Here is a 19,400-nt window from a genome sequence, read left to right as displayed (position 1 = left end):
CACGTGAACTTATCTTGCTCAAGTGACAGAATTCTAACTCACCTCTTTTAAGTCATTGTGTAACTGATGTGCTTTATTATTTGAAACTGAAAAAAATTCTAATTCTTACTTAGAGGATCTGTACAAAGGGCAGCACGGTGGCGCAGTGGTAGCGCTGCTGCCTCGCAGTTAGGAGACCCGGGTTCGCTTCCCGTGTCCTCCCTGCGTGTAGTTTGCATGTTCTCCCCGTGTCTGCGTGGGTTTCCTCCGGACGCTCCGGTTTCCTCCCACAATCCAAAGACATGCAGGTTAGGTGGATTGGCGATTCTAAATTGGCCCTGGTGTGTGCTTGATGTGTGGGTGTGTTTGTGTGTGTCCTGCGGTGGGTTGGCACCCTGCCCAGGATTGGTTCCTGCCTTGTGCCCTGTGTTGGCTGGGATTGGCTCCAGCAGACCCCCGTGACCCTGTATTCGGATTCAGCGGGTTAGAAGATGGATGGATGGATGGATCTGTACAAAACATTTTTAAAACCTGGCAGGATCTAATCAATAACATTTTATAATAAGCATTTAAATTGGGGGAAAGGATTTTCTTCCCTTTATTGTTTTTTTTTCTATTCTTAAAGTTTTACTCTGTTGGCCTAGATCTCTTTCTATTTGGGGGTGATTTGATTTGAACTTAGTTTTGTCAAGTTTGACTTATATGAAATGTTACATGCTTTTAATGATTTCAATAAAATGTTTAGAAAAAACAAAAACACTACAGGGTATTTAAAATTTGCCTTTAAAAATGAAAGCACTAACACACCATATATTTGACCAAGTTTCATTATCAGCAAGGATTGTCTTCTAATTAGGAAACTGACTTGAATGAAAATCTGCAGCCACTGTGGCACTGTAGGACCATAACTGAGAAACCCTTTCTTAATGTATTGCTTTACATTTTGCAAAAGAATGTTTGGAACTCTGTAATACACCCTTTACTGTTGATACACTAATTGAGAAGATGTGAAATAACTGTAAGACAGTAATTTGTAAGACAAATATTTTTGTGAATTATATAAAGGGCTGAAGACTTTGTACTGTACTATAGTTTTCTCCTAAATATAAGAAATTCCTGGCAAATTTCACTATGTGATTATATTATATTGACTTATTTTTACTTTATGATTATCTTGTGTTGTATTGAAAGTTTATTATGTACTTGTGACATTCAAGGGCCTTATAATTTAGCTGAATGAACGAACAATAAACCATTTCAAAATGAGATTAAGTAGTACTGGTATTTAAATTGGAACAGTCTATTATTTTATTTAAGTTACATCTTCTGCTTATCATTCTGTCTACACTCTCCTTTAAAGCTCTCTTGGTCTTTCACAAGTTTGGCTTTGGAGCAGCCAGATACAGGAATGGCAGTTCTGGGGAAGAGTCACCTTATATTTTAAATAGTTAGACATAATTAAACTAATTATGGCAAAGTAAAATACTGAGATTTGTAATACATTTTGGTATGATATGCATTATCTAAAAATTGGGTTGGTTCAGTATTGAAACATTGGCAGTGAATTAACCCCCAGTGTGTATCACCTCTTCTGAAGTAGACGAGATTTGCTTTGCTATGCCATCAGCTGTGAAAGAGTTAAATATATGTATAAATAATAGTAACATAAAGCTCTTGAGTAGTAAGTATAAATTGTCTTTATTTTATGTTTTTGTGTATATTTTCATACTTGTGCAAAACTGTAAATGAAAGGCTAATGTATTCTCTTGCTCTCTTTTAATCAAACGTAAAATAATATAGTCAAGTAGCACATCATACTGTATAGATTATGTTTAATTACAATTGTTAAGTATTGTCTGTAATTGTACAATTTCCCAAATGGTAAAAATAATAAGAATATCTTTTCTGCCCAGGTGAGATTGAAACAAAATCCTATGAATCACAACAAATAATATACAGTATACACCTGAGAATTCCCATAAGTCTTTTCATTCCATCTGTTTAAGTACACTACCTGCTCTGTGTAAACCTTTACTAATAGTTGTATTATGTACAAAAGCTAGCCTGATCAAGGAGAAACAAAGCCTTGTTTTGGTATCTTCACATGCCTCAACCTCTCTTGAGTAAAAGGGTACCGGCAGCATTCCTCTTGTGCCTTTTGATATCTTTGCGTACCTCAGACATCTCTTGTCTTGCTCACCTCCTGTCTACTTTTTTGACTACCACCAATAGTACCGTAGATGGTCCCCTCCCTACCCACTGTGAAAACATATTTGCGTTCCTGGGGATACTTCTTGCCCCTGAAGATGACTTGGGTTGCACCTCAGTAGTATTTAGTGACTATTGGAAAGTTATTTGCTTTATTGTCGTTGACATGCTCCATTATAACTAATTTTCTGTAAAAATAAAAATAAAAATGTTACATTCAGGAATTGAACTTTACAACCTTAAAGTATTGTGTCATCTTACCATCCACTGAGCCCCCAAAGAGACCAATCATATTGCTTGGCAGGACCGGACACGTACACATAGCACTTTGTTATATAGTACAGAAATATACAGTACATATTCCTTTAACTTTTTTGTCATTGCTAATAATAATAATACATTCTAGGTGACATTTCTTGACGTTCAGCCTTCTACCCCCTAATATTGTTTTTTGTTGGTACTTGACTTAAATAGTTAACACCCATTTTTAGTTTTTAAGACATAGAAAGTCAACATAACCGTAACAGTTATAATGTTAAATTCTTTTTCAATTAACCCGTCTGTCCATAATAGAGTTCTAATAAATCTTTTACCTGATTAGCAGAAGAATAAAGTATGGGGCTATTTATTTGTTCAGTAAACTTAATTTAGGTGGAAGCAAAATCTCAGCATATAACACCAAGTAAAATGTCATACTGCAGACTAGCCATTATGATCAGCATTAACAAGTCATATGTGCACCCAGAAATTTATCTTGTGTTCCAGGAGATAATAAAACTTAACTGTTTTCACTCCTTTACTTGCACTTTCCAATCTGCTTATGTGGTGGATTTGTTGTCCTATAAGCTTATTAGTTTTGTATTTAAAGGTGTTCTGCATTATAATTTGAGATTACTGAAACATTAGAATGTGAAGTGCATATTTTAAACTTTAATAAAAGTTAAACACTTTTCCTGGGGCTTTAATGGCATCGTTTATAGACTGTATTTATAGATGTGAAATATCTTCTTCTTGGTTGCCATTTTTGACACTTGTCATTTCTTGGAGGTTGTTAATAAAGCTTAGTAATGTAATTCAGAACAACAAAAATCTGTCTTGTTTAAGGTTTAAAAAAAAAAAAAGTAATGTGCCAATAAAAAGAATAGGCAGTGTGGCAGTAGGGGGCACTATCGCTCCCTTAAACCCTCAGGTACCACGTCAAACACCAGGTAAAAGTGCTACAATTATTCTTTTTATTATAATAATTACGTGCACCAAGCACCATCCACTCCACACTACTCATAAATAACAATAATCACAACAATAACCAATCCTCCGCTCCCAGACGCGTTGCCCTCCTACCACCCAACTCAGCTCGCTGTCTGGGAGCTCCCACAGTCCCTTATACTCCCTGACCCAGAGGTGTTCCTGCACAACAGTCCACAAGTCCTTATTCCTTCCGGGTCAGGGTAAATAGTCCTCATCTTTACCCCGGAAGCACGTCGTTTCTTCCTGTCACAGGATTATGACACACTTCCGGGTTATAGGGCATATATGAGTCCACTGGCCTCCTGACAGTGACTCCCAGTGGTCCCCAAGGTATCCAGCAGGACTGTGCATAAAAACGACATAGTCCATGAGGCCCTGCTGGAATTCGGGGCCCGTCCATGCTGTTGGGAGAGCTCCTCCTGGCGGCCTGGGGGTGAGGGCCGGAATATGAAGCCGGCCATCCACCACAATTCCCCCCCCTTAGCGACGGCAACTGGGGCGGAGCGTCCAGCCCTGCAAGGGACGTCCTCCTCCAGGAGGACACGTCAGTCGGGCCTCGGCCATGTTGTCTAGGTCCCCCAGAGAACCTAGGGGGATCGGTGTAGCGGTTATCCCTCCATTCCCCTGTCCTCCGAGGACAGCTTCGCCAAACGTGGCCTGACTGATGACAGTTGTAACAACGCCGTCGTCCTCCCGGTTGTCTTTCTCCCCGAGACCGGAAACATCTCGGAAATTCTGATAACTCCGCCCTTTCCTCCGCCAAGGGAGGTTTTACGGCCGCCTCGCAGCTCTCCACCCGTTTCTCCATCTTGTCAGGAGGACCCGCGTTTTACTTTGGGGATCTCCTGCTTACTCTGGGGCTTGGACACAGCTGGGGACTCTCTACTGGAAGAAGAGAGCCCCTTTGCTGTCTGCACGCCCGTTGACTTATGTTACTTAGGAGGCAGCATCATCAGCACCGCATCACTCCGGGTAACAGCGCTGTTCAGCTGTACCGGTACGATCGCTGCTTCCACCGCCCCTCCGGTTACCAGTGGCAACCCGCTTCAAACATCGGTTATCGTGCCACAATCCCTTGTCGGGTTTGCAGTGACTTGGCACCCGCTACTTTTTAATGGCTGGCCCAGATCGCACTGCGTCCCCTTATAATATACGGTACAGCTTACCTGTACCGCCGAATCAATCAGTACCGGGGCTTCTCGGCCTAATCGCCGCAGGTATCCCTGTAATCCTTTCAGCAGCTCCTCGGCTATAGCTCCCAGCTCCCTCACACGTTCCTTCAGATCCTTCAAGCCCTGAAAGAAACTATATACGGGCTCGAGGTATTTCTCGAGATCTCGTAAGTTCACAAAGTTATTTAATTCGGCCGAAGGTAAGTCTACTTCCGCCTTCTCTTTACCTGCCGGCTGGGAGCCAATGAGTACGTCCACTCCTGGCACGTGTTCTGCTGGGTCGCACAAAGGCTCCTGGGACTTGGAGTTTCTTATTTTAGAGGGCCCGGGTGGCGCCACTGGCCAGCTACGATCCGCCTTTTCTATTTTATCGGCGGACCGTTCAGTCATGTCCCGTCCCTCATTACTTCCGTTTATGGCTAGCGCTGCCTCACTAGCCTCCCCCTTCCCCTTCAGGGAGCTCGATTTCGATGGGGAAACGACGACCTCACCTATGGACTGCTGTCGACCTTCTCCTTCCCATAATCTTACGGGCGAGATCACGTGTCCCGTTCCGGCGAATAGGACGGTCTTTTCCTGGTCAGGTGATGCCTTGCTTGGCTTGTGGCTTAACCGCCCTGCCTCAGGATAGTCCATGTGACTGCTGTCGTCGAATAGGCTATGCCCATGTGGACTCCTGGATTGGCTTGACTTTTCACGATCGCGGCCATCTTGCCAGGATGTGAGGTAGGCGTCCGACTTGTCGTCTGTTTTCCGCAGCCAGGCCTCTGCAAAACAAGACAAAAAAGTCCCCGATGCTTCGGGTATTTTTCGGCACGTACCTCCGAAGTTAAATTACTTGTTCCCAGTTCATCTAGGGAGTCCGGCGTGTCCGATATCCAACAGCGCTCCTGCTGTTGTGCCGCTCGTGCTTGCTCAGCCTTAATCAGCGCCCTGTCTTTTTCACTGCCCGTCAGGTAAGTCCATATCCTCTCGGCATCCGTTAGGACTGGAGTCTTTTTACCGGTCTTCTTCCCCATTGCGGATCGAGATATAGAAAGGCTTTCTGTTGCAGCACACTCTGTAGAGGGTAGTGTTTTTACCAGCGGATGCTTGGACGCGACCTTCTTAGGGTTGTCTGCCCGCACAAATTTTATAAAACAGGTCCTCTGCCAAATCGACGGCCAGAGAATCCCGCCGACTACGCCAGTGTGGCAGTAGGGGGCACTATCGCTCCCTTGAACCCTCAGGTACCACGCCAAACACCAGGTAAAAGTGCTACAATTATTCTTTTTATTATAATAATTACGTGCACCAAGCACCATCCACTCCACACTACTCATAACAATAATCACAACAATAACCAATCCTCCACTCCCAGACGCGTTGCCCTCCTACCACCCAACTCAGCTCGCTGTCTGGGAGCTCCCACAGTCCCTTATACTCCCTGACCCAGAGGTGTTCCTGCACAACAGTCCACAAGTCCTTATTCCTTCCGGGTCAGGGTAAATAGTCCTTATCTTTACCCCGGAAGCACGTCGTTTCTTCCTGTCACGGGATTATGGCGCACTTTCGGGTTATAGGGCATATATGAGTCCACTGGCCTCCCGACAGCGACTCTCATGTGGTCCCCAAGGTATCCAGCAGGGCTGTGCATACATAGTCAATGAGGCCCTGCTGGAATTCGGGGCCTGTCCATGCTGTCGGGAAAGCTCCTCCTGGCGGCCTGGGGGTGAGGGCCGGAATATGAAGCCGGCCATCCACCACAGCAGTAAATTGGTAAGCCCAACAGTGGAAGCAAACTACTGTAGACTTTTCCAGACCAATACAAAGGGTCTTTAACTTGAAAAGAATAGAATTTTTAATTAAGATAGTAGTCATGTCAAATGAAAACACCCTGTGCTTTCGCAAATATGATTCATAAGAATAGACATTGTTATACTGATGTTTATATTAATTTTGTTGTATTTGTAAATTTATATGATTCAAAAGTGATATTCTAGCCCTCCAATTCTGATTCTTTTGCTTCTGGAATATATTCTTTTGTCTTTTTCTGCATTATATAGACATTTTTCTCTGTTATGAGTTGAGAAGTGTGGATCATGATGCACTGATGCAGTCTGCGACAATATTAAATAGCTATTTGAAACATTATACATTTAAATGTAATAATATGACAATGAACTAGCACCGATTCCCCAGAAATCTGGACTTGGTAAGTAGGTTAGAAAATAGACAGAGGAAAGTATATCAGCATAAGTAGTTGAATAAAACTTTTGTCTCAAAACGTTTGAATGTACTGGCACAGCAAAAAGGGCTGAATCACCCATCACTGTTTTTAGTCTATATTTTTAAGTATAATTTAAGTAATTGTGCTGTTTTTGTGACTGTTGATAAGTTATATACCTATTTAGTTTGTTGAATGGTCTTTTACATATTAACGTTATTTTTTATTACAGGTATTCAAAGAAAAGACTGTTTAACTGTAATTATAAAAGTTGCACTTCATTATAATTTATATGAAAAAGTCCTTGGTTTACAAAAACCAAGTACAACATCACTTACTTTTATTAATTATATTTGAAAACATGTACAGCAAGTGTTTTTTTGAATTTGTTGCTAACAAGGCTACTTTTTATTTGTAGATCACCTGGTGCTTCATCTTTTTCAACTTTACCAAAATTATCTCCATCATCATTACCGAACAATTATAACAGCTTCAACAACAGAAAGTAAGCATCTGTTTGTAAATTCTAGTTATCCATAAATTTGCAGAAGTGTTTTTGATCAAATAGATTATTTACTTGACCGTCATACTCTTCATTAAATTGTTTTGTTTTTGTCATGGTATGCTTTAAATTTGAAGTTAAATTATTGGGAATTCCATACAGAAGAACCAAAAAGAGATTGTTGTGACATTTGTTTTGGACAGTAAACAGTCTTAAGATGTGTCTAAATTTAAATAGTAAAGATGCAATATACTGTATAATCTACCTTTCATAGTTCACTTGCTGATATACCAAGATTTAAAATTTGCTGTTAATAATGACAGTTAATGGCTGATGAAGGAATCTGAAAGGAGTAAGGTTTTTATGCTTCAGGTGTTCACAAGTTTTGAAATTATAGGCATTTTCCCTTCCTAGTAATTTTGCTTCTGAATACTTTTGTGATGTTCAAATGTATGTAGCTCTGAGTAAAGCTTGGTGTTAAGCTAATAATGATTTCAAAGTTAAAGGTGCTTTAGTAACGTATTAAAATGGTAGTAAAAATACTTTTCCTGCCTCATTTATAAGTAAGTACATCCCTATAGGTAAATTCCATTAAACACAAGCAAAAACAAACCAGATGCTCAATATGAATGATTTTATAAGACACATTAATATTTTTTCATTATTTGTGCTGAACAAACTCTGCTTGGTATGCAAATTATCAATCCAAATTATACTGAAATAAAGCAAGCACCAAGTGGCTCAGGTATCTTAATACTACAATAATATAAAAATTACAATTTATTTTTCCACTGTTTCCACTATAATATTTATTGATGCCCCACACAGCATGTTAAATTGGAGGTTAAGAGATGCAGTAAATTTTCTGAACCAAGGGTTCTCTTTGTGTTTTTTGTAGTGTACTTGAGTTTGCTCCCCAAGCCACTGCCTTTTGCAGACATTATGTTAATAGTGGCTGTCTTGCATCATGTGGACTTGGACTTGTATGAGTTTTTAGAAACGTTGCCTTTCTTTGCCCAGAAATAGGTTATAAGCCAATTTGTGATAACTCTGTAGGTGAATTTTATTGTTTGTGGGATTTTTACCCTTATTGTCTATTGCACACTACATATCAGTTCCAAGACAATGCACTTAGTATTGCCAGTTTCAATGTTTTATTCAAAATACTCCCAAACACATTAGCAGGTTCAGCTTTTCACCATTTCCATACTCTTTTGTCAAGCTAGCGATCAACTTCACCAGTAGTTCATTACAGATTTTAACAACTTAGTAAATGCACAAGGTTTCTATCACTTCATTGTTAAATGGCCATTTTAAAGCATAAGCGATTAGTCACCAATGGCTGCTGCAGTATGTAGACAAAGTGAATTTGCAGTGTGTCATAGAACAGTTTTCATTTTAAAATGCACTTCTCCTGTGCAAAATAACAGGTAAATTGTTGTCAACAAAATGCAAACACCTGAGAAATAAACTTAAATATTTTTCATTTGTGATCAGGTTTTGTCGACTAGCACATTTCATCTTCAGTCTTTGGAACTACACCTTGACATACAAGAAATGCAGCAACTCCTCACAACTGACATGTACCTCCTGTAATGTGATTTTAGTATGTGCTGTTCAGTTACAGAGCACGTACGTTGGGGGTGTCTTTTTCTCCATTCTTCAAACTCAACACTAATCTTAGTGAGTTGCAACTGCTGAAGATTGCCCATTTTTCGTATTTTTTGTTCCTATTTTTAAGGAAGGATGTTCAGATAGAAGTGTGAATTTTGTCAGATGTGCAACTCATTTTGATATCATTCATATTGAATATGGATTTTGCCTTCAGGACTTTAGGTGCATAAAGAAGTCTTTGCAAAATTTTCATCTCCTTTTACTGTTGATGTGGGCAATGTTCCAGAAATCTTACAGCTGGAAGCAACTGAACTCCATTGCAACAGTGAACTTAAAAATAAGGTTATCAACATTTGTTTGCTTGATTTCAACCGGCTGCACGTTACTGTTTCTAAGTCTCTTCACACGTTCTGCACACATTATCATAACTTGGTAACACTTGAAGCTCCAAGCAGGTTCACCAATGAAAACTGTTAAGTACAAGTATAGAACCATACAGATATACTGTAGGTCTTTACAATGAATTAATTGCTGTACTGCCCAGAGTTTAAACTAATATTAACAGTCTGGGCCAAAGCCAGCAGTTTTATGTTTATTACTAGAACAGTGTAACATTCAGATGACTTTACTTTAAAACCTTTGTCTTATTGTTGTTTGAATATTGCATTTAATAAAAAGTTTTACAATGAAACCATTTCTTGAGGTACTGTTTTTACTTATTGTTTGTCATTAATATGTGCTAGATTGTCTGGGTTTATAGAGAGTTTAACCCTCCACTTATAAAATTTGCTCACCCCTGATTTAGATGCTGTTCTGAGGAAATAAATTTTTAACATGAGATTTCTTGTTTTCTGTTTTCTGCTAAAAATGATGATCCTCAATATTGTGATTCAATACTGCTGTTTATATTTCATTGTTTATAATATCAACACTTTATATCATACAGTGATGAATAAAAATAAAACATAACACTGATATTCAGTAATTTTCTTCTTTTTACAGTGTTAAAAATTCAAACTACTGCATCCCTTCATATTCTCCTTATAATACCTATGACTATCAAGAGCGACATAGTGAGCAACCTGGCCTTTGTGGTTTATGTAATTTGGGGAACACTTGTTTTATGAATTCTGCTGTCCAGGTAGGTAAAGCATGCAAACCTTTTAGAAACAGGAAAACATATTTACAAGTCTACTGTATATGTATACACTTTTTCTTTAAAATAATACCCACTTAAAAATAACACACACAGATGTTATTTTTTTGGTACAGTAGAAACTCGGGTAATGAACGTCTTGGACCATGTACAAATCAGGTTACAACCAAAAAGTTAGCCAAACTTTTGCATCTGTTCACGACCAAACACTCAGGTGACGAACAAGCCAGTTTCCCTTCTGGTTCGTATGCACCAATGATTTCCACACGTGTTCAGTCTCTCCCTGTGCATTCCCTGTGGAGCGAGTGAGAGAGAGACAGAGCAAGCAAGCGAGAGAGAGAGAGAGCACCAGAAGGCAGTTAAAGAGGGCAGTAAGACAGAGAAGGCAGTTAAGGAATGTACCGGGCTTGTTTTTAAAGAGACTGCAAGGTTAGTTTTCTCTCTTCAAGGTTTTCTCAGTATCATTCAATGTTTTTACATTTAGTTTACTATTACACTGTGCATTCTATGGTATAATTAACTATTTTTGTGCTTAAAAATCTTTAAAAAATATATATATTTATGTACAGCTCATACGGTCCGGAACAGATTAATTGTATTTACATACAATCCTAAGGGGGTAATTACTTTGGGTCACGACCAAATCAGGTTGCAACCAGAGGTTTGGAACAAATTATAGTCATGACCCGAGGTTCCACTGTAAATATTACTGGAAAGATTAAATTTTACTTTTGATCTAAATGCTTCAGGTCATATTTTTGTGATAGTTCCTCTTTAAACATTTGATTTGCAATTTTATTTATCTTGAGTGAAAATTAGAATTTTGTGTATCACTTTATTAAATTACTTAAACTTTTATTTATTTATGTTTCTGTCGGGGGTATTTTGGCTGGAGTGTGGCCCTTGGTGGCTGTTCCTAAATAAACACAAAAACCTGTTTGATGAAAAGTGGCAAGGGCCTACTATACAATTAGCTTATTTAAATTTTAGCATTATTTGGTATGTTAGGTTTTTTACCCATTCACACAGAACTTTAAGAGTTCTGAAAGAAAACTTGCTTATTTTTTGTTGTGTATTATTATTTTATTATGTTTAATATGTTGCTGTCTTTTTTTCCGTGAAAAAAACATCTATGGATTTTCTTATTTATTAGATTTAGAACATAACTGCTATTACATCTTTATACCTTATGTTGGTGTCTGAAGTCTTTGTTAGCTCTGATATTCAGTTTTCTTTTAAAAAATGTATTATTTATTTTGATACTTTTAAATATTTAGGATATGCTGCATTATTGGACCTCTATTGCTGAGATTCTTATTTTTTAGAATAAACATCTTGGGGTACTTTTTGGATTTATATGCCTTCATGCAGTTGATTTAGTTATATTCATATTTATTTATTTATGTTGTGTTATGTTGTTCTAGTGATTATCAATACTTTGATAATGAAAGTATTCATATCAAGTGCTAATACTATATATATATATATATATATATATATAATGCTTAATGTTTTCTGAGTTTTATTTTTGAGCATTTTCATTGGTTATTAAATAGGCAAACAAAAGTCACTGTTACAGATGCACTTGAAAGTATGCTAATTTGATTTGACTTTTATTAACTTAAACCTTTTTCATTTTTTTTTTCCAGTGTTTAAGTAATACGCCTCCACTTACAGAATATTTCTTAAATGACAAATATCAAGATGAACTGAACTTTGACAATCCTTTAGGAATGCGAGGAGAAATAGCAAAAGCTTATGCAGATCTTATCAAACAGATATGGTCTGGTAAATATACCTATGTTACTCCAAAAGCTTTTAAGGTTAGTGTTTTAAGTAGAAATGAATATTTGCTATAATTTTTTGATTTAAAGTAGATAATCTTCACACATGTTCTTTAAACGTGTCATCTAGATATCTATATCACCTTTTCTTTTATAAATATATTAGCATTTTATTTTGCTTTTTAAAATTAGTAATACTGCAGTAAATTCAAACTTGAGGTGTTCATGCATTTAGCTCTATCTATTTTATATAACATAATTCCTTGCAGTATGAACATAGGAATTATACCTACCAGTGCACATATACATACTTTTATATTTATAAACATTGTATATTAGGTTCTTATAGGCCCTAATTCATCTTCTTAAGGCAGTTAATCTAATACAGGCTTGCTGAGAAGGAAACCTTATTGTGGATCCATTTCGCCAATTGCAGAAATCAAATAAATATGGGATGCCAGTATATTGCAGGGTTTATTTAAAAATGCAGACATAAATAATGTTAGGGTTAAGATAGCAATTAAGATTAATTTTGGAAAATCTATAGAAACACAAAAAACAATTTAGACAGTGGCCAAGTCTTGATTCCTGGAGAAATGAGACCACATAACTAACTACTTCACCATCATGTCTCTTTTCTTATAAATGAAATTGTAAAATGTAAAAGTCTTGTGGTAAGGGTAACTAGCATTTAAAACTTTAGTTTCAGTCTACATAGATTTCAGTAGGGCAATGGAGAAGAAAATGCAACAATCAGGCATAAAGGTAATAGCCCAATTTCCTGTCAGTTCAGCCATATAAAGGTAAAGCCCTTCAAATAAAATATGAGTAACAAATTGTTATTGAGTTTTGTAAGATTTCCACCCCCTAACGAAAAATGTCCATCCATCCATTATTCACTGCTTATCCAAGGTTGGGTTGCAGCAGCCTAAGCAGGGAAGCCCAGACCCCTCTCTCTCTCTCTCTCTCTCTCTCTCTGGCCACCTCCTTCAGCTCCTCTGGGAGGATCCCGAGGCATTCCCAGGCCAGCCGGGAGATATAATCCCTCCAGCGTGTCCTGGGTCTGCCCCATGGCCTTCTACCAGTGGGAAATGCCCGGAACATCCCCCCCAGGGAAGCGTCCGGGGGCATCCTAACCAGATGCCCGTACCACCTCAACTGACTCCTCTCAATGTGAATGAGCAGCGACTCCGAGTCTCTCCTGGATAACTGAACTCCTCACCCTATCTCTAAGGGAAAGTCCAGCCACCCTGCAGAGAAAACTCATTTTGGCCACTTGTATCCGTGATCTTGCTCTTTCGGTCACTACCCAAAGCTTGAGGCCATAGGTGAGGGTAGGAACGTAGATTGACTGGTAAATCGACAGCCTCGCCTTTTGGCACAGCTCTCTCTTCACCACGACGGACCATTGCAGAGCCCGCATTACTGCGGATGCCGCACTGATCCATCTGTCAACCTCCCACTCCATTCTTCCCTAACTCGTGAACAAGACCCCGAGATACTTGAACTCCTCCACTTGAGGCAGTAATGTGTTCCCAACCCGGAGAGAGCATTCCATCCTTTTCTGGCTGAGAACTATGGCCTCGGATTTACAAGTGCTGCCTCTCATCCCTGCCGCTTCACACTCGGCTGTGAACCGCTCCAGTGAGAGCTGGAGGTCACTGTCCAATGAAGCCACCAGAACCATGTCATCTGCAAATAACAGAGACGAGATTCTGAGGTCACTGAACTAGACCCCCTCCGCTCCTTGGCTGCGCCTAGATATTCTGTCCATATAACTTATGAACAGAATCGGTGACAAAGGGCAGCCCTGGCAGAGTCCAACCTCAACAGGAAACAAGTCCGACTTATTACCGGCAATGCGGACAAAGCTTCTGCTCCTCTTGTACAGGGACTGAATGGCTCTTAACAATGAGCCTTGTAACCCGTACTCTTGAAGCACACCCCACAGGATGCTTCGAGGGACACGGTTGAATGCCTTCTCGAAATCCACAAAACACATGTGGACTGGTTGGGCAAACTCCCATGCCCCCTCCAGGATCCTGGCCAGAGTGTAGAGCTGGTCCAGTGTTCCACAGCCGGGACAGAATCCGCGCTGTTCCTTTTGAATCCGAGATTTGACCATTGACTGAACTCTCTTCTCCAGCACCCCTGAATAGACTTTCCTGGGGAGGCTGAGGAGTGTGATCCCCCTATAGTTGAAGCACATCACCACCACCCTGGTTTGTCAATCTAGAGGCACTGCCCCCGATGTCCATACGATGTTGCAGGGACTTGTCAACCAGGACAGCCCCACAACATCAAGAGCCTTGAGGAACCCAGAGTGAACCTTGTCCACTCCAGTGGCCCCGCCACCTCAGAAAGACGAAAAATGTCTTCTTTTTCAATTAAAGCATATGCACTTCTACTCTTGCCTCAATTCACCAAAACAGTTATTTGGACATTCTTAATTCAATTGAGTATCATAAGCATATGAATGAAAACGTAACATTTCTAAATGATACCTTCTAATCGTGAACAAAAAGAAGAAGAAAAAAAACTCCTAGTATTGTGCCCTGAGCGATACGTCTTTCAACTACAGATATGAAAGAAGGACTGTTTTTATGGAACATACTGTATGTACTTGTTGACAACAATGTGAAAATTTGGTAATAAACCAAGTAATAACAATGTCTGACAGTCAAACTAATTTTTAATTCAGTGTAGACTTGAGTGTAATTTTTATTATTTTCAACAACTCTCAAAGAGTGTACGGTTTCCTCCATCAGGTAATATTGACATTTAATTTATAAAATAAGTTCCAACTTTTTCTTTTTTTGTGGAAGCCAAACTAATTACTGTTGTAAACATTTTTTTGCACATCTGACTGATTTTTTTCCCCCCTAAATTGAATTGAAATTATAATGCCTAACAACATTTGGATATAAATCTGATCTTTATGAAGATTTATATTTAGGCCCATAAGTATTTGAACAGTGATACAATTTTCATAATTTTTTCGTCTTTGTGCTACCACATTACAGTACAATACAATTTATTTTGTATAGCCCATAATCACATAAGGCATGCCGCAATGGGCTTCAATAGCCCACCAGCCTTGACTCTCTAAGAAGACAAGGAAAAAACTCCCAAAAAAACCTTTTTAGGGAAAAAATGGAAGAAACCTTGGGAAAGACAGTTCAAAGAGAGACCGGTTTTCAGGTAGGTTTGGCGTGCAGTGGGTGTCAAAAAAGGGGGATCAATACAATACACAGAACAGAACACAAGTAATCATCATTACAATATAATAGTGCAATAGAAATATTACAAGTACAGTGCAGAATTCAACATTAGATAATATTAAATAATATGACAATGGATTTTAAATTAAGCAATCAAGATGTGATTGAAGTTTAGACTTACAATTTTTATTCAAGAATTTTAACAAAAACATTGTATGAGCCATTTAGAAAAGATACCCATTTTTATACATGGTCCCCTAATTTTCAGTTGCTCAAAGGTATTTGGACAAACTAACATAATCATGAATAAAGAATGAATAAAGTTCTTTTCTATCAATGATTGCCTGAAATCTGGAATCCATGGCCATCTCCAAGTGCTGGGGTTCTCCCCTACTGCTGCTTTGTTGGGACTTTACTGCAAATGTCTTTAGGTGCTGCTTATTCGCTGGACTTTCTGCTTTTAGTTTTGACTTAAGCAAGTGAAACACATGCTCAGTTTGGATGAAGTCAGTTGATTGACTTGGCTATTGACAAATAATCCACTTCTTAGCCTTGAAAAACACTTGGTTTGCAAGTCAACCATGCCTTACATAAGCAGGTTAAGAAAGTGGATTGGTATATGATTGGAGCGACGGATAATGTATGTATAATAAATGATTTTTGTTTGGTGAGGAGAAGATTTTGCATGATTGTGACAGGAACAGATTGCCAGTGTTATATCTAGACTTGTTCTTTAGGGGAACACTGAGTCTGTTGGTGGGAGATGGGCAAAACGAGTTCAATGTAGTAGCAGTAATAGAAGTATTTTTAAATGTTAAGCACAACAACCATTGAGGTCAAACTTCCAAAAAAAGGATATTTCCACTACAGTATTTGCTTTTAGCTGTCTGGGTTTGTGTAGCACACATTACAAATAAACATGACTGTGTCATGCTGTGTGTTGGAAGAAAACACGCCAGATGTTTTCTTAATGCATGCAAAAACCACTGACTGTTTATTGAACGTGCTTAAACTATATACAACTGTTGCGTATTCCCTCGTCACCCCGCCTCTTCCCACAGTGCAGTACGTGCGAATTGTGTCTTTAGAGGCACAGCGCTTCCAACCGCTACATAGGTCCCCCCAGAATTCACATACATGGGCAAAGTTAAATTTGTTGGGGCGCACACTATGTGCCCTGTCCAAATGCGGTTAGGTGGGGTTGTGACCAGAGCTGGAGAACTAACATCTGAATGCCCGGCATGTACAGGTGTGTTGGGGAAGCAGGTGCCACGTCACCAACAGGTGCCGGAAAAGAGTCAAAAAAATCAGAGGAATCCAAGTGCGCAGGCTTGAAGCAATCCACTGAGACTGTCTGCTGTTTGCCACCAATTTCAAGCACCAACGTTTTTTCTCTGCATTCCAGAACTCGGAAAGGGCCATCATAAGGTGTTTTCAGTAGGCCACGATGTGCCTCGTGCCATACAAACACGAACTTTGCTGATTGCAGGTGGCATGGAAACCAGGAGTGAGAAGAGCCATGCTGGGCAGGAAGTACCGGCTGAAAGGTGACTGCTGTGTCTGAGAGCAATGATTGGTATCGTGATGCAGTCCAGGGGGCAGAACCCTGAGGGATAAAATCCCGGGCACACGGAGAGATTGGCCAAACACCAGTTCAGCGGACGAGACTTGCAGATCCTTTTTTCAAGCCATACGTAACCCCAATAGTACCCACTGCAGACAGATGACCCAGCTGTTGTTGGTAAGGGAGGCCTTGAGGGCTGACTTTAGTGACCGGTGAAATCACTCACAAAGGCCAGTAGCTTGGGGGTGGTAGGCAGTGTAATGGTGCAAGGTCGTCCCAAGGTCTTGTGCCAGTCCACCCCAGAGCTGTGAAGTGTGCACCTTGGTCGGATGTGATGTGGAAAGGCATGCCAAACCGTGCAACCCAAGTGTTGATTAAGGCTCTCACTACTTCTTCTGTAATTGTGGACATCAAAGGGGCAGCTTCAGTCCACCTGGTGCTCCTGTCAACCACACTGAGCAGGTGTGTAAAGCTATGAGAAGGAGGAAGGGGGCCTACCAGGTCCACATGAACATGGTCGAAATGGCGAGCAGGCACCAGGAAAGGTGTCAGTGGGGCTTTAACATAATGATGTATTTTAGCCTTTTGACATGCAACACAAGCTGCTGCCCAGCTACAAACAAATGTTGGGATGCCTTTTATCCTGAATGTGAAAGGCTGTGTATGGTGTCAAAGATGCACAGTCTCCAGTTGCTGGGGACAATTGGGCGTGGGCAACCTGTGCTGGTGTTACACAGGAGCTTAGCAGCGCTGCCGTCTAACTGCACCTCTGACAACTGCAGGCCGGTTTCTGCCAAGTGAAGAGCTTGGACCTCCGGGTCCTCAGCTTGGTCAACAGCCAGCCTTGAGTAGTCAATCCCAATGTGTGTGGTCGCTAATTCGGGCAGAGAGAGACAGTCATCCACCACATTGTTCTTACCCTCGACATGCTGGACATCTGTTGTGAACTCTGATATGTAAGTCAGGTGTTGTTACTGTCGGGCAGACCACAGCTCAGCGACCTTGGACATTGTGAGAACAAGTGGTTTGTGGTCGACAAATGCAGTGAATGACCGGCCTTCAAGCAAGAAACAGAAATGTCGAATGATCAAATACAGTAAGTGCAGGGTTGTGGAAATTTGGTGACAGAAGAGACTTTGGATGGCAAAGGAATCACAACCTTCATGTTAAATGCAATGTCCCAAGAAATCGATGGCAGGCACTCCAAATTGACACTGGGTTTGATAATCAAACCATGCAAGCTCACGTTCTTGAACAAGGCTTGAAGATGGGTGAGGTGCTCCACTTTGGAGGAGCTGGCAACCAAGATGTCATCTAGGTAGACAAAAAGCAAGTTAAAATCGCTGAGGAGTCAATCTCTGGAATGTTTGCACAGCGTTTTTAAGGCCAAATGGTGTTTGTAGGAATTCAAATAATCCGAAGGGGGTGATAACTGCTGTTTTGGGGATGTCCACCGCATGGACAGGTACTTGGTGATGGCCGTAGACCAGGTCCACCTTTGAAAAGATTACTTTCCCAGATAGCCATGCCAAAAAATCTTGTTTGTGTGGAATTGGGTAGTGGTCTGAGACAGTGTGACCGTTCAGGTGGCAGTAATCCTCACATGGTAGGAAACCTCCACCTGCTTTGGGCCCCATATGGGCTGTTGGATCGGCGCACAATCCCTAGCCATTCCATGTCGGCAAATTTAGCCTTTGCAATACCAAGGTTGTCAGGAGCCAGCCGACGATTATGGGTGTGGACTGGTGGACCACAAGTAGAAATGTAGTGTTCTATGCCATGCTTGGTTTCTGCTGTGGAAAAAGTTGGTTTTGATAGCTGAAAGAGTTCATTAAGAAAGCGGGCGAAATCGCAAGTCGTAGCTATCATCATATTGTACAGGGGGTAGGTAGTGATACTTCTGAGTGTGCAGGAAAGGATGGCAAAGTCCTTTGCATTTACAAGGTGACGGTTCTTAACATCAACCAGCAACCCATTCGCAAACACAAAGTCCATGCCCAGCAGCGGCCTGGCCACCTTTGCCAAGACAAATGTCCAAGTGAAATGCCTTCCACTGAAAGATAAGGTTGTGTGCTGCGTTCCGTAGGTGGGGATCCTAGTGCCATTAGCCACCTGCAAAATGGGCCCACCTCTCCCTGAAGCCAAATCAATAGGTGATGTAGCAAGCATGCTCATTTGTTTGCCAGTATCACATAGAAAACGGCGGCCGTACTGGGCATCTGTTATGTAGAGTAGTGGTCTGCAGTCTTTCGAGGCTGATATTTCTTTGCGTTTTTGCCGAATTGGGCATGGTAAAAACACAGGTCAGATGTCTGCATGGCGGCAGGAGGGGGATGAGCATTACAGTGGGACTGACTAGGGTTGCAGGTGGAAGATAGCTCTGCAAAGCAGAGTGCAGGCTGTCGGCAATCTTGGCTAACTCTCTGTAGTCAATGATGGTCACGTTGGCCAGGGCAGTGCACACTTGTTCCAGCATCTGTTGGAGAAACAGCTCTCTAAATATAAAACAGGGCTTATGGCTACCTAGCAACGTGGAGGGTTTTGTGTCTCCAAGGCCCAACAATGTTAGTAGTGCTGTGCCCACTCTGACTACGTGTGGCCATATGGCTCTAAAAGGTATGCTTTTAAGGTTACACACTTGTCTGTGTCCGGGGAATTTTCAAGCAGACTCATCACCCTGGACATTGAAGAGCTGCTGAGAGCTGCAATGACATAGTAGTACCTCATGTCATCTGCCATAATGTCC

General features: G+C 40.6%; 1 protein-coding gene across 4 annotated transcripts in view; it reads left to right on the top strand.

Annotated features, from left to right (window-relative positions):
- LOC120533831 (ubiquitin carboxyl-terminal hydrolase 15-like) overlaps positions 1 to 19,400 on the top strand; it is a 209,991-nt gene that overhangs the window by 84,777 nt on the left and 105,814 nt on the right. For 3 of the 4 annotated variants that reach the window (XM_039760853.1, XM_039760850.1, XM_039760849.1), the window contains exons 7-9: positions 7,232 to 7,318; positions 9,932 to 10,070; positions 11,735 to 11,908. In XM_039760853.1, coding sequence (XP_039616787.1) covers positions 7,232 to 7,318; positions 9,932 to 10,070; positions 11,735 to 11,908 — 400 coding nt within the window. The remainder of the gene's footprint in view (positions 1 to 7,231; positions 7,319 to 9,931; positions 10,071 to 11,734; positions 11,909 to 19,400) is intronic. The other variant, XM_039760851.1, reaches the window with a different exon arrangement.

This window comes from Polypterus senegalus, chromosome 8, assembly GCF_016835505.1.
Source record: "Polypterus senegalus isolate Bchr_013 chromosome 8, ASM1683550v1, whole genome shotgun sequence".
In the NCBI taxonomy this organism is placed as follows: Eukaryota; Metazoa; Chordata; class Cladistia; order Polypteriformes; family Polypteridae; genus Polypterus; species Polypterus senegalus.
The sequence above is the reverse complement of the archived record's forward strand: the minus strand, read 5'-3'. Positions and strand labels throughout refer to the sequence as shown.